The 16113-nt window shown below is 51.4% G+C and overlaps 2 protein-coding genes across 3 annotated transcripts; one reads left to right on the forward strand and one right to left on the reverse strand.

The window, feature by feature from the left end:
* The first annotated feature begins 251 nt into the window (after positions 1–251).
* LOC119112820 (ATP synthase subunit delta, mitochondrial) lies at positions 252–6244 on the forward strand. 2 transcript variants are annotated; one of them, XM_037237107.1, is made up of 4 exons: positions 252–342; positions 4433–4592; positions 5466–5613; positions 5970–6244. In XM_037237107.1, exons 2-4 carry the CDS (start codon positions 4435–4437, stop codon positions 6135–6137), a joined length of 474 nt encoding a protein of 157 aa, XP_037093002.1. In that variant the 5' UTR covers positions 252–342; positions 4433–4434; the 3' UTR covers positions 6138–6244. The 2 variants fall into 2 exon arrangements, with proteins under 2 accessions (XP_037093002.1, XP_037093001.1); XM_037237106.1 differs by lacking the exon at positions 252–342 and adding an exon at positions 349–481.
* Positions 6245–6346: 102 nt separating this feature from the next.
* Positions 6347–8667, reverse strand: LOC119112819 (uncharacterized). Its single transcript, XM_037237105.1, has 3 exons — positions 8237–8667; positions 7682–7842; positions 6347–7054 (listed from the first exon to the last, which is right to left on the reverse strand). The coding sequence occupies exons 1-3, from the start codon at positions 8519–8521 to the stop codon at positions 6913–6915; spliced, it is 588 nt and encodes a 195-aa protein (XP_037093000.1). The 5' UTR covers positions 8522–8667; the 3' UTR covers positions 6347–6912.
* Between the last annotated feature and the right edge of the window lie 7446 nt (positions 8668–16113).

Raw genomic sequence — 16113 nt, forward strand, 5'->3', positions numbered from 1 at the left:
CTGCACTGCAAAACGTCATATTTTGTAGTAAGCGCGTGGTTGGTGTATCACTATTATGGCCGTCCACATGTTGTTAATACAAAATAAATAGACTTACATGGATTAAGGCTGCAGACTTCTTTAAGATTATTTTTCTTTGAGTTCAGTATCAAAATTTGATAGTAAAAATGTGAATCCATGAAATCCCGATCATTATTGCTTAATAGTAAAATCAGCTGAACGTCAACTTTTTCCGTCGGCATATACGGCGCATGTAGGATTTCCAACTGCATTTTCTTGCACGAATCGTCCCTTTTGCTGCCTCGTTCGGATCTTTTCTATCCGGCTGGTTCCCTAATTGAGGTAATTTGTATAAGCTTGGTGGGATTGTTTGCAAAACGCCTGTGTGCATTACTCTAAATAGTAGTATTTGTGTGTGGCATCGAAGTTGCAACCTCAATTTGTTCTGGTTTTATTCATAGTCTTGTTCCGGCTATTTTTGGTGAGCGGAAACTTCGGTGGGATGAGATACGACACCTGGGGGGCGGGCAGATGTGGAAGATAATATGTTAGGGTGCTCACCTGATTGGTGTTATTTAGTGACCAGAACCAGGTTCTGTCTTGATTCATGAAGCATATTTTTACATTGTGAAAATTAGAGAGTAGTATTAGTAGTAATTAGTAAAGCTTTTCATGTTGTTCTTACCCCAGACTGAAAAACATGTGTTAATAGTACCCATGTGTGGAGCAGCAGCAGCATCCCCTTGTCTATTTTAGTGCATGCATGCAGGCACTCAAAGAGGCCCAAGTTTATCATACAGCTAACACCAATTTCAGGGCACTGCAATCTGATGTTGGAAGTATTGATAATGTTTCCAAGGTTATTATGTCAAAGTAACATTAACATTCAGCCATAAGTCATTTCAAAGCTCAGTGTTCACTGACCTGGTATCAGTATCTGAAATTTGGTTTAAGCTCTCAGGGGAGAGAGCAGAAATATTAAGACCACAGCTTGAAGTGAGAACAAAATAACTGGAGTAAATTTGCACCACATGCACAGGGGGCACTTAAGGGCATTCTTTGGCAGCAGATAACAGTAAACACCATACTCTAGCAGGTCTCAGTGATTGCCAAAGACCACTAGAAATTGGCTGCTTGCAATTCTTAAATTTTGTATCTTCCTAAGTAAGTGGTTCATTCCTAAGTCTATGGAATGGGAATGGGGAAAAGGTAGACACACTACCATGCCTGTACCTACTGTATTTTTTAAGCTGATGGAGTTTTTTTAAGCTGATAAGATGATGGAGTTGATGGAAAGTTGTTGATATTAAGATCTGGGACATGGTATTTATGATGTGAAAGATGTATATGTAAAAATGTATGTATATGTATAAAGATGTATATGTATATGTAAAAAATATGAGATCATGGACATAGTGTCTACCTTCTAGCCAAGGTGCAATCTTTTTCACCCAGGGGAACTGGGCAATGTGATACCTGCCTAGGCTCTCACTGACCTAGATGTAATTCATTTGGGAACAAGTGTGTAGTTCCCCATTTAACTGGATAGAATACTAGCCCCTCCCCAACTTTGATAAAAAGCTTGGTCAAAATCAGGGAAAACATGGTTTGCACCATTTCTTTGGACTCAAAGATTTCTCCGCTCAGCCCTCCACAAAGTAACGTACAAAACTACACAACCTGTGACATCAGGCTGCTGCGTGATCGGTGTCCAGAGGCCAACGTAGCAGGGGCGGGGAATTATCTCCTCCTCACAGAGCAATCTAACCTCATAAAGTTAGCATCACTACATCTACTCGCTGGCATTGGGTCTGATACAATACTTTTCTCAGTGTATGACACTGAGCTAAATTTATATATTGCCTCCATCTACACCACTAACCAGTTGCGGGCTCATCCAAAGCAAGGTCAATAGGCTACACCACGCAGATAATAGCAGTTTTCAATGACGGGGCTGCAGTAGGCTATTTGTTGGTTTTGATATTGTTTTTCAGGATCTTATTGATTTTGTAAAAGATGTTGGCAAAACCTGGTTGAAATATAAGGCAGATCTCAAAAGACACAAATAATCATATAATTACATCAGTAAAAGTTATGCTCAATGGAGAACAAGAAACTCTGTTCTAGCTATATACTCAGATCGTGATTCTGTGGCGACGCTCTGTAGATCGATAGAAAAAATTATGCTTTTGTTTAATCACCCTTTTATGCATTTTCATTGTGTATTCAGTTTAGATTTTCTGGCGGAGAATATGCCTTTTCTCGAACGCGAAATCCTCCTCAAGAGCCGGAGACTCGCGGAACCGTGGTTTTCCGCGTGCCCTAGACAGTGTTTGGGATGGTGTTTGATGTCACCATTATATGTTCTATACTATACCAATTTTTGACAGCTTCAAATGTAACATTAATAAAAGTGTTGTTAAATGAAAAGAAAATAATTTATTCATCAAGATGTGATGAATTCACCCTATATTTCGATGTACATGTAAGTGTAACATCATATACTTTCGTATAAATTTTTCTTGTGCACAACTATTTCTAAGTGCAACCCAGAAATGTCGAATCATGCCATGTACAATACATTCTCTGCGCTTCTCCCGGGTCCGTCAAGCGACGCTGTTGTTGTTTTGGGGTCAGGTTTTGGCCCGGTTTATTAGCGCGTCGGTGTAGTTATTGGATGGTAGGTAGGTTAAACATGTGCTGGTGAGCAACAGCAGACCTGGGCACTGAATGTATTGCAAGGAAATATTATGTATGATATGGTAGAGATTCGGCTGTAACCCGCAAGCAGTATCCGTCGTTCAGTCGTGAGTGTGACGCGTGATGCTGTCGAAGTTGCAGGAACAGCTTGCCTCCATCGCCCACAGAGAAAAATTTTTTACATCCCTTCCAGTGTGTATTTGTGGAGAACAAAATGTCATGCGCCTAAAAACACCAAGAAACACCTGGGTTTTAGACATTGCCTGGCATAATTATGGTGCAAACATGATCCATGTCCAGACTGCATAGTATACATGATATGGAGAACATGTCTGGTGCGGCAGCTACATTGCAGCAACAATTTGATTGCAAGTACACAAGTGTGAGGGCCTATGGTTTGGTACACAGTGGCCATCAGTTTTAGCACATTGAGTTTCAGTGTTTTTAGTTATTATGTTTTGAAGTTTTATGCAAACATACTCTGAAAACACATCACAAAAAACAATTGAAAATTGGTGCAGTTATGTCTGCCCTAAGTTCTCTGCACAAAACAGCTGCTGCCCATCTCTTCCCAAGGCCCTTATTAAGATGATGTTTATGAATAATGTAAATGATGAAATGAGCATAAGTTATAGAACAATACACTTTGTAGGTAAAACAAGTAGATCAGAGTAACTGGAATAGTAAGGAACGATTATTATGTTTAACACTAAGGTAGTTCTGGGTGTAGTTAAGTATATTATATCAGTAATAAAGTGAATCTGAAAACAGAAAAGTGTTACCAGAAAATTCGTAACTTGTGCATAGAAGTAGTGGATATGTACCATGAGCAAACACAATAATTCAGAGAATGTCCTGATGGTCTTGTTTATTGGGATGAATCATGTTAAAAATGTTGAAATTAGCATAGAACATAGAATGTATAAACACAAAAAAGTCTGACTAAACCATGTTGAAAATGGCAAAATAAAAGTTAAGTGTAAAATGGACAGATGTAAAATATGTGATAGATAGTTATGTTTCTTTGACATAGTGATACTTTCCTGGAACTAAGCTCTAGCAACATGTGTGTGGATTATGGTTGTCCAGTTCTCCGTGAGACGATATCGTGGACATTGTCATGGCACGTTTTTCAGAGATGGTTCCGGGTTGTGAGTGTCCAGTCCTCCGTGAGGCGACATAGTGGACAATGCTATAGCGCGTCTTTTCAGAGATGGTGCGGGGTTGTGGGTATCCAGTTATCCGCGAGACGACGTAATGGACATTGTCATGACACGTCTTTTCAGAGATGGTGCGGGGTTGTGGGTATCCAGTTATCCGCGAGACGACGTAATGGACATTGTCATGACACGTCTTTTCAGAGATGGTGCCGGGTTGTGGGCATCCAGTTCTTCGTGAGACGACATAGTGGACATTGTCATGGCACGTCTTTTCAGAGGTTGCTCCTGGTTGTGGGTGTCCAGTTATCCGTGAAACGACATAGTGGACATTGTCATGGCACATGTTTTCAGAGATGGTCCCAGGCTGCTGGTGTCCAGGTCTCCGTGAAACGACATAGTGGACATTGTCGTGGCACTTGTTTTCAGAGATGGCTCCGGATCATGGTTGTCCAGTTCTCCGGGAGACGACATGGTGGACACCCATGGCACGTGTTTTCGGAGATGGCTCCGGATCATGGTTGTCCAGTTCTCCGGGAGGCGACATGGTGGACACTCATGGCATGTGTTTTCAGAGATGGCTCTGATCCGGTCAGCACTGCGCCTGAGCCGCGCCCCGGCGCTGCTGGCTCAGGCCAGCCGGGGCATGGCCGAGATGCCGCTCACATTCGCGGCTCCTAGCCAGGTCTTCTACAACAAACAGGACGTCCGCCAGGTGGATGTGCCCTCGTTTAGGTGAGAGGTAGAACGTGGATGATCGTCTATGTCTCAAGCAACAGTGCACATTAAGGTACCAAGGACTGATGTTGAAAATGCCCTGTCAATGCTTTGGTAGTATTGTAAAACAGATACCAGAGGTGACGCCTGTGGAAGTAGACGATTTTAACAAAGGCCGGATGTTGGTTACTCGCTCTACTGCTGACGAGTTTTGACGGCCTTCATGGTGTGGTGGTGCAGTGTCTTTTGTGTCTTATGCTGGTTAACACCAGAAAACGACGTAGATTGTCATGTATGAGTTCAGCTTACATGTCTCTGTGTGTGTTCTTAGAACTGTTGTCACTTGCTTATCATTTCAATCTAAGTCCCTTTATGCCATTAGGGACCAGTGCAGGCGAACCTAATATGTCATTTGTATGTTTTTATCAAGCCTTCTTTGTTCTGAAAATATCTTACCTTTAGGCTGCCAGTTGGTTCCTTTAAATGAGGATGCCAGACGTGTTTTGGCTGTATCTGTTATGAGAATGCTCAGAATATGATATATGTGGGACTTCAGTCTCACTCTGTTGAGCATGAACACTTGCAATGTAAAAAAAAACAGGACATGGTGTGTTTCTTGCTTCTGTCAATTGTAATTAGCTATGTCATTGGTTAGGTTGATCATCACCTATCATCCTCTGCCTGGTGTCATTCTTCCCCTCATGGCTCCATCATCTGATGTCATCCCTCACGTGGTGCCGGTCCCCGCCTGCCGGATCTGCCGTGGTCTCCGTCGACCTCCAACCACACTTACCCCTCTGCTCCGGGGCCTCATCCGTCTCCACCCAGTGCCTAGCGTGCCTAGCGGCACCCATGCAAAGTCTGGCCTGACCCGGTCTGCCGGCATTGCAGCGGCAACTTCGGCATCCTGCCGAACCATGTGCCGGTGCTGGCCGTGCTGCAGCCGGGGGTCGTGTCGGTGGTCGAAGCCGACGGCGCCACCAACAAGTTCTTCGTCAGCAGTGGCTCCATCACCGTCAACCAGGACTCTTCCGTACAGGTAACCCTCATCGCTCGTGACGGCCGCCGGGTGGTTGCGTGAGGTTCTCATGGAAATATTGTTTTAACTCACTAATCTAAATTTATTTAAAGCTTGGTAAGCTCTGAATTCATTGTGTCCTTCAACAGAAACGCTTGCCCTAAGAGCGAATGAATACATCACGAGAGTCGATGTGGGCAACTCTTTACGACTCTGTTTTCTCGCATATTGTTGTACAACCACGATTGGTTCACGTTGCTTTAAAGAGGTTACCAGCTGACCGCGGCCTGCGGTCTCCACTGACACTCGGCGCAGCCATATGGCCCTGCTGTCGACCCTGACCCCGACCCTGACCACGGCCCGGCCCCGTCCGCCAGGTGCTGGCCGAGGAGGCGGTGCCGCTGTCGGAGCTGGACTCGGCCGCCTGCAGGCAGGCGCTATCGCAGGCGCAGGCGCAGCTGGCCAGCGCCAGCGGCGACCAGGCGCGTGTCGAGGCGCAGATCGCCGTGGAGGTGGGCGAGGCGCTGGTCAAGGCGTGCGAGTGAGCCGCGCCGCCCGCCGGTGGTGGGCTGTGAGGGACGCTGTTGCCGCGTGAGAGTGGAAGGAAGATCGCTACGTGAAGTGGAGGGCCAATATAATGTGTGGTAGTAGAGCACGCGCGTTTTATCGCATCAGCTGTGTACTCCGCTGAAGTGAGGAATGGCGCGAGGTTATGCGGTTTTTTTCCACGTGATGCTCGTGTATTGCAACGGATTGTAGTCCGACGGACTGCATGAAGGTGCAGTACCCCCACCGAACAATGTCACGCGAACACGGACTGAACACGATGACCTGGGAGCGGAGACATGCCAAGCATTTGTGCGATAGACACTACGGAGCTGTGGGACAGGTACACAAGTTTAACGAGACAGATGTTTACATTTTGGCTAAAACCATACGAAAGTTGTCTTTTCAAGACAAGCCGGTTCGACGAAGTTCGTTGTAATCTGCCTGTGGAGCTTAAACGCTACGTTGGTAATCTGCGAGATACTCTTGTGGTCATACGGACAGGGTTCTCATCCCGCTAACAGCACATCCCAAGGGAACCCTTCACTTCAGGGTGAGAGGGCCGGCTGTGCTGCGCCAAAGCATGATGTCCCCATATTCTGCGCATGCGCCGCCCCTCCCTCAGTGCGTGCATACCAGCACCGTGTGTTCGTAGGCGGCAGTTATCCCGAGTGAGCCGTTGTTGACACCTGCCCACAAGCGATCTGACAAGAAGCGAGTCCCGTCGTCCGCTCCCCTCACTGAGAGACAGACTGTGACCGGGGCGCGCGCCGGCTACTTGTAGCGCCCGCGCGGGCTGAAGTCGACGTCCATGTAGACGGTCTCGGCGCCGTAGCCGTAGGGGGTACGCAGCGTGGCCAGGCAGCGGTAGCGGCCGAAGTCGGACGCCCGGTAGTCCCGGATGTACAACGTCGACCTGCGGCGGAGACGGTTCGGTGTAGGCGTCGGCGCCACGCCGGTCAGAGTCGCCCGCCGTTAGCCATTGCGGCCGCTAGGTGTCGCTGCCGCCGCACCTAGCTGCTGCAGGCCCGGTCAGCCGGACTGCTCTCCGTGTTTTTCGACTAGGTTAGATCACTCAGGAGCGGGTGACGTGATGACCCGGATGGTGGCTATTAAAGGCCAGTGGTCCGGACGACGTTATAGTCGTGTCATGGCGTCATGAGGAACGCAGGTGCAATGCGGTGCAGTCCACAGCTCACGATGTCAGTTTGTACGTGCCGCTATTGGCCAGCTGAACGCCGCGAGACGATAAGTTAGGAAGATGGAAGGAAGGATAAGTTGTGCACGTCCGTGCTATGTTATAGGTTTGACAGACTGCAATATCATTCGACCACCTAGGCCACCTAGGCCTCGACCTAACTCCACATTGACTATGCAGATACTCGAAAGCACCTGTGTTTAATAAGCATGCATAAGAATGAAACAAAACGTCACTGTAGGCTCTGTATGCAACGCGTGCTTGCAAACTGATCCGTATCGCTTGGTGTCCAGGGATACCTGCTGGCGGTGACATGCTCCGTCAGTTGTCGATGTTGCCACTTACTTGGATCCCTGCGTGTAGACCCTGGTGCTGGCATAGTAGCGGTCATCGGAGTACCAGTCGTCGTAGTTGCGGCGGCTGCGGCCGTACCCGCCGTAGTGGTCGTAGTGGTCGTAGGAGCGTCCGCCTCGGTAGTCGTCATAGACCTTCACCCACACGATGTTCTGCGGGGGTGTGACGTGTGAACAACGCACACCGGTCGGTGTGAACACACGGATCGGTTCCGACATGGCACGTAATGACATCTTTTCGCGCACATCTTCCTGTATGCACTGCACGGCTGCGTATACTGGCTTTATTTCACCCGCTGTTTTCAAGTCAGTTCACCTGTCCTGTTTCATGCTTGATGCTGGTAGCATGACAAACTGATTGAAATCCAAACACTTCAAGACTTCCAACGACAAGCACAGCTTTGTTCGGTGCCTGCCTGAGTGCCATTATCCACAAAGGCAACCGATACCTGTGCAGGCTGCAGATTGGGACTTTAAACGGAGGCCTCGTGTAACACACTCAACCCAGCCCAGCCCAGCGCACCCGCCGCAGCGCCGCCCTTCTCACCGAGAGCGGGTCGCGCACTCCGCCGTCCCGCAGAAAGTCGCAGACCAGCTCGGCGTGCCGACCGCTCACCAAGTTGTAATAACCTTTGCCGACCTGGCGACCCTTGGCCTGGCTCCTGTAGCCGTAGCCGCCCAGGTCGGGCCGGTAGTAGTCGCCGTAGCAGTCGCCGATATAGTTGTAGCGGTCGCGGCAGTAGTAGCGCCGCTCGCCGTACACGCTGACGCCGAACTCGTCGGCCGACGAGGTGAGCAGCACGCTCGTCAGCAGCAGCAGCAGCCGCGTCATCTCCGCTTCAGCTGGGGGCAGTCGGAGGCCGTAGGAGAGCACGCCGCATGCGGCTCAAGATCGGTTCAGCACGCACTGAGGCCGGAGTGACGTACTCCTGGACCGGTCTCTTCGTCTCCGGAGCCAGTTACCGAATGCCTCCTCGCCTCGCGGGCCGCGCAGAAATAGATGTAATCGTTGGGCGTGCAATGCCACTTGACAAGGCCTTGAGCCAGGCGCCGTTCTGCTGTGTTCCCCTGCGGTGCCACCCAATTACGGACAAGGAGTTGGCGGCGAAGCTGATTGGCCGGAGCCGTTCCGCTCCGGAGCGCCGGGGCCGCGCCCGGAGGAGAGCGGACAGCCAGCACGGCGCTGCTCTTAATGTGTGCTGGTGTGTCCGCCACGGTCCAGCGGACAGCAGCTTGGCGAGACATGGACCGCGCGGCTCAGCTGGCAGGATCACGCTTCCCGACAGAGGATCATGGGCTTCGGAACTTCGGTGGGGCCCGGAGCGCGCTAGGACGTTCCGAGACAGGATGATGGCCGTGGTCGGGTGACGTGGCGCTTGTCGGACACGCGGCTCGTCTTTCGGAACCGGTGGCGTCCGGAGCGCGCTAGCACGTTCCGGGACGGGACGATGGCCGTGGTCGGGTGACGTGGCGCTTGTCGGACACGCGGCTCGTCGACGGCGCCACCAATTGTCGGACACGCCCTGGGCCGCCGACGCATTAAACAGGGCAATTGGGGCGTTGACACGCTGGGGATTTCGATCGCTTTGATGGTTCCGACCCGTTCAAACGGCCCGTCGCGTGCGGAAAGCCGTGCTATCCATGCATTTCACCTGTGCCAGTGCCGGGCGCTGGGCGAGACTGGTAGACATCAGGGTGATGAATATATGCCCGCGGGATGCACATCAGACACGCGATTTTTCAGTTGGAGGTCATCTGGGATGGAATCAGTATCGGTAGAAAGCCCCTAGCGGGCAGAAGTGTTGAGGCTCGTTCAGTGCCGACTGTAGACAAGCAGGTGATGCAGCTAGGCCAACAAACAGAAAAGTCTTATATTGATCTGAACTTTCCACCGGTGGTATATAAAGAGGCGGTACTGTCGTCTCCGAGGCGACTGGGCAGTGGGATAAAAATGATGTAAGTGTTACGCCTTTGGGCTATATTTGCACTGAGGTTGCTGGCCGTTGTTACGAACGTGCGTCGTCCAGAATCAGATGTCGCGGTGTTCTCGAGAGTCGGGTCAGAATAGCGTTGAAGATTATGGTGTTTACGTTCCAGTCCGTGGGCGGGTGACATGTTCCCTCAACTGAGCGAACCCTTGACACAGTCGCGACGCCGTCACGTAGCCATGACTCAAACACGTGCCGGTTGTAGGACGTGCCCTCCTCGCCATCCCGTCTTTTTGAGCCGCTTGTCACGAACCGGCTGCTATGGGAGGGCGCTCTTGGAACCTAGCAACATACTTCGCGACCTGACGCTGAGAGGGCGGTGAATACCCTGGGACGGTCGAAGCGGAGCAAGATATAACACTACGCAGTGAAGCTCAGAAGCAGTGCTTGGAGCGGTTGAAATGGCATGATTCCGTACGGCACAACCTTAGTGGTCAGAGCATAATTCAGGAGTGACTAAGTTGTGTAGCCTAATATTTGCTGGGTATCAGGGATTAATGACCATTTGCCACGCAAAAATCTCACTTTGGGTGCGCCACCACAAGTCGTGGAAAACTAAGCATGCCATCGTGTATGCCTTCTTCCTGCCGTCACTGCTACTTCGCCGAATTGAACACCGGCCAAACGTGCCGGTTGGGGTCTACCACCCAGCCAGTCAGCTATTCGGTGGATGTGTTCCGTATGTCGCTTCGTTCCGTCTGCTGTTCCGGTATTTCACCTCCGGTTCACTGATACACACGGTGCGCTCAAAGTCACTTCTGTATTTGACGCTCGTCACAGGCACTCCACACAGTCCGTCCTGCTGTCGCGCGCGTCGTCGCGCCGGCGGCTCTCCAGGTTTTCTCTTTTTTACTCTGTCCTATCCTCGCCCTCACAGCTGCCTCCCTCGCACAGGGCGCCTGGGACAGGAGGGGTGGAACGCGAGCGCCTCTAAGCGGCGCTCGCCAAACTACGCAAACATTCATCGGCAAACATCCACCAGCTGCCACACAGGCGTTCTCTGACACCTTACAGATGCATGGGGAGAACGCTCGCACCGGAGACGTAACATGCGCTCGGGGCGGTCAATCTGATCCCTGGTTTCCGAACGGCATGACGTAGACGCGTCAAATTTGGCATAGCTGTAGGCAATTAAACAGAGGATCGTGCAGTAAAATTTAGATGCACCCTGTAAGGTCGCTGACCTGCGGCAGGTCAGACTTAGGTCATGGATTCAGCGCAGTCAATTTCAGTCTGATGCAACAGCGGAGTGTTGGACGAAGCCATACGTCTCTAAGATGCTTTCGTAGGCAACACAACAATTGCATGAGCAAATTAGGTTGGCCTAGGGTTAGACATGGACTTAAGACCAAGGTCAAAACCAACCAGCTTCATTGCTCCGGGGCTTGCTATATGGGACAGTTTCTGGCGCTCGTTTCGAATTTATTTATAACAGGAACCGCCTTATTTGTTTTCTATGGACTTCTTTAAGGTCTTAATAGGGTACTGACCTAAAATGACCCAGGTCAACATTTTGCTATTAGGAACATACTGCCTAGCGTGATCTTTGTCGTATGTTCAAATGCAAAACTCAAGGCAGTCTTATATGATTTTGGTCACTATGATCTTCGAAGGGCCAAGCAAGGTCAATGGCCTTAAATGAGCATGCGACCTTTTGCTTAAAATAGGTATCTGGGTTCTAAGGTACTGTGGAGACCAACCTGGAGTTTGACCTTGTTTGACCTTATTTGATTCAAAGGTTATGACCCAGGAGCCTCAAACTTTGACCTAAGTGAGTTACGTACAGGTTAACACACCCTTTAAATTTGGTGTTTCTGGCTAACTTAGTTCCTAAGATCTCAGCAGGCCCAATCGATCCCCACCCGAGAGAATGGTATCCAACCTGCCGACCGGGCGCGTGTAAATCCGTAGGCGGGACACGGCTATTTGTGGCGGGGAGAGCACTGGGGCACGATACCCTCAGTGGACTTGTGAATACGGGCTTAATTTATTAAGTCTCATACGAGTGGCCTTTCCGTATTTAGTATCATTCGTCGCTGAAGGGCGTTTTGCCGCTCACGCGCACATGTATGCAATACAAGCGAATGATAAGACATGCAATTTGTCGTACTTCATCCGATTGTTCATACATAGACGACAGTATTTTACTCCAGGGTAGCGGTGGTCTTGATGTCGTGTATATTTGCTGGTTCGAAATGTGTGATGAGGTTTTGACGCTCGCCGATAAGAACAATGGCGAATCCCATATTTTCCGTTAGGTGCTTTTTATGGCATCGATAACAACTGGTACTTGCTATTGCCCTCAGTCCTTTTTAAACACGTCCTTTCGGTCTTCGCTAAGCCTGCGTTTTAGGGTGTGCCGCCTTGTATTTGCATGGCCGCCACCATCCGCATGTTCAGACGCCCGCCACGTGCCGGCATGCTGAACTGGGCCAGGGTCTTTCCACCTTCCGGTCCCACCCGTCTCGCCCCATGTTTGTGTTTTCCATGTCTCATTCACGTCCATCGCGGAACGTGAGCTCACTAATATGTATACTTTATCAACATGCCACATGCTCGCTGCTTTATGCATCACCGTAAATTCCAATAATACAGGACAGGTTCTTGCTGCACAAAACTGTATGCAAGAGCTTTCCAAAAGCGGCGGCATTATTGTCAATCTTGAACGTTATGTCCTACCCAATACAGCGTGTGGATCTGTGGTATGTCACGCGCTTGCGAAGATGTACCTCAGCTTGCGAAAATATGCATAAGCTTGCGTAGACGCGCCTAAGCTTGCGAAGATCTACCAAATCTTGCGAAGATCGCACTATGGCATGACCGGACCAGAGCGCGTGTGTTCATGACGAACGGTGACGCGATAGTCCTGTCAAAGATAGTCATGCCGCGATAGTCCTGGTCTGGTTCGTCCGGCCAGGGGCCATTTCGTCATAATGTGACGGACGCCACCCGAGTCTCGTGCCTCGATTGCGGGCAAATGTGAGGCCCCGGCCGGCCAGCGCGTCCCATCACGGCCGGCTGGGCGGCCAGCGGCCCCGGCCAGCCCCGAGCCAAGGCCAGCCGACAGCCGACCGCCATTGACACCGGCGGCAGGACACACCGGCTGACCACCGTGTCACGCTCTTGACCCACGCCTCGGCCCTGCCGGCGCCGCGTCCAGCCAGCGGTGACGCCCCCTGCCCCCAAATAGTGGCCCCCACCACCGAACTGGCGGGTCCACCTCCGCCCCTGCGGCATTGTGCTGCTGTTGTCTGCTCTTTTGTTGGCGGGTTCGACGCGGCATTGACGCGCCAATGAAAAGCCGGCGAGCGGTGTCATCATAGTGGCGTATTTCACAATGCAGGCGGCAGGGAGCCAGCATTAGCCATGAGCCGTGCACGGAAATGCCGTTCGAGCATAGCTCATAGTCCACCAGCCCACAGAGCACAGATCAAGACATGTGACCCGCGTAGGTAGGAAACGTTTGGGTATGTAGCCACGTGCGGCCGGGTGACAATGATTGGATATGCAATATGTGTCCACACGTGCGGCCCGGTGACAATGATGGATATGTAATATGTGTCCACACGTGCGGCCCGTTGGCAATGATTGGATACGTAATATGTGTCCACACGTGCGGCCCGGTGACAATGATTGGATATGTAATATGTGTCCACACGTGCGGCCCGGTGACAATGATTGGATATGTAATATGTGTCCACACGTGCGGCCCGGTGGTAATGATTGGATATGTAATATGTGTCCACACGTGCGGCCCGGTGACAATGATTGGATATGTAATATGTGTCCACCCGTGCGGCCCGGTGACAATGATTGGATATGTAATATGTGTTCACGCGTGCGGCCCGGTGACAATGATTGGATATGTAATATGTGTTCACGCGTGCGGCCCGGTGACAATGATTGGATATGTAATATGTGTCCACACGTGCGGCCCGGTGGTAATGATTGGATATGTAATATGTGTTCACGCGTGCGGCCCGGTGACAATGATTGGATATGTGATATGTGGTCACGCGTGCGGCCCGGTGACAATGATTGGATATGTAATATGTGTCCACACGTGTCTCAAGGCTGGGAAGCATGGAGGCAACTGTCGATGTTTTCAGTCCACCCTCATTAAGGACAAATTTACCAGAAAAGCTTTCTCCTCTGCATCGGCGTGTTCATAAACATTGGTCTTTTCGCAAATAATTTTGTTAGCGGAACAGAACGTTTCCAGGGTGAATTTAATCGATTGTTCTGATGGTTTAGTTTGGGCATGACTTTGGTTTGTTATACTTAACACCCATGTATGCATCTCAGCCGAAAACGAAGGCATTTTGGTCGTTAATGGCCTATAGAAATACCTTCCCTAAAAGTGAAAAGTGACAGTATCAATCCACGCATGACTATTCTGTCCGTTCTGGGCCGCGGTTCAAGCCCCTCACGCTTCACGAAAACCACCAACGACGAGGAAAAGCCGCCCCTGCACTATCGTGCCTTAACAGGGCCAAGTGCCCGCTCACAAGCCGCGCCACCCCCGCACGCTCCAATCGATGTGGTCAGACGCGTTACGCGTTTCGACCGCAGACCGCCAGCCATCACGCCCAGCTACCGCCCAGCGCGCCACAGGCGGCCCTCTGCGGCAGCGCGCACTGACGCCTGTGCCACGGCCCGGCGGGTCGAGCACGAGCCGTGACGCCGCCAACAATAAGCCACCGCCGCTGACGCGTCACGGTGGCGAAAATCCGGCCTGAGAAAATCACGGCCGAGAAGACCGGCCGGCCATCAGCCACGCCCCTGGCGGCCGCCGATGGGAACCTAGCCGGCGTGACGCGCCGAGAGCGGCAATTGCGCGACATTGGCACTGAAAATGGCCCACAAATAGCTCGGCGGTGCATACTGCCCCGGTAAGTGGCAGCCTTGGGGCGCACGGGGAGTTTTGCTGCGCAGCCGGCGTGCTTTGTTACGCCGCGCCGCGCTCGGCGAGGCGTGCCACGTGACAATGTCCCGAGACGTGACGTCACGGATCGCAGGACGCCGCTGCAAGGTCAGCTGAGGTTTCAGTGGCTCTCGTCGTTACCGGAAGGCATTGTCCTTACTTTAATGAGTCGGTTTTATATATGGCAGCCGGCGTTTTCACACAGCCGTCAACATGTTTGTTCTGGTGTGCTTATGTACAATAGCCTCCAAATAGTTGTCAATAGAGGGCGTTGTGACCTACGCAACAGAGGTGTGATTTCCTATCCAGTTGAGGGTCTACAGCCCTAAACTTCGAGAACAAGGTGGGCTGTATTCGAAATGAATGCGGCCCACTTCATGCAGTCCACTCAGAGTTATCGTTCCCGGTTAAGGGCTGAAGGACCATTCCGTTCCCAAGCAGTGAGCCTTCTGGCTGCCAGTCTGGCGACACTGGGCGGTCCCCTGGCCGATCCGGAGGCCCTTAGTAGGGACACATCATATCGCATTGGTCCCGTCTCTGACGCAGGAGGCCTTCTGACCTTCGCAGTTGGCCAAATCGATGCTGGAACACCCACTGACGTAACAAGGTCCCTGATCGCTGCAGGTGGTCCAATAACTGGCACATGGACTTCGTTTCGACTTCACGGGGTTTAACGGGGTCGACTTTTGACTCGTGCTGGTCGTCATCGTCATTGAGGCTTCACGATGCACTCAGCTGCTGAGGCTATATGGCGCCGCCTGCCTCTCACCATAGCACGAAGGACGGACACCGCGCGGAATCAAACCCCGTATCTTTGCTCTCCCAGACGCGCTGCTCAACCACTGCGCCCACTGTTCGGTGCTGGGGGCCCTGACTGACACAGAGTCCTTCATCTTCCGGTGTCCCAACGTAAACACTCATCATGAGTTCTCATGTTTCCTTCCATTGTCAGAGTGTCCTGACCAACTGCAAGAGCTCCTCTGGCATTCGGGTTTTCATCTCCGTCCCCGTCCAGCAAATGTTTTCCGGGCCAGCTCAAGGCCCCTTGTTGACACAGGACACCCTGCTAGGCCCTGTGGGCCCCTGGCTGACACAACGGCCTCACGCTCTCGCACGGGCCGCGATCAATGCAAGTCGCGGGCCCGACGTTGTCCCTGCTTGGGCAATGGATCTCCACAACTCAGACCGACACGGAGCCAACCGTGCGGTATTGGTGGTGTCTGGCCAACATAGAGGCCCGCAATGTCTCAGGGGTTTTCAATTGGTGCAAGAGACCTTTTGACCGAAATGTCAGGCCACGACCCTGCGGGCTGGGATTCTTTCAATGACCTACAGCCAACTCTTCGGGCCCACCATCCAGTCAGGTTCCTGATCGTCAGTTCCGGTGGGCCCTCGGGCTCCTCTTCAGACCTCATCGAACACTGACCTCACTGGACTCGGGATTCCTTCTAAACGCCTGACCCCCTGTAAGGCATTGTGTGTCATTGACATATGCAACGGCCCCAATCAAAG

The sequence above is a fragment of the Pollicipes pollicipes genome, unplaced genomic scaffold (assembly GCF_011947565.3).
Source record: "Pollicipes pollicipes isolate AB1234 unplaced genomic scaffold, Ppol_2.1 Scaffold_7261;HRSCAF=8764_pilon_pilon_pilon, whole genome shotgun sequence".
Classification (NCBI taxonomy): domain Eukaryota; kingdom Metazoa; phylum Arthropoda; class Thecostraca; order Pollicipedomorpha; family Pollicipedidae; genus Pollicipes; species Pollicipes pollicipes.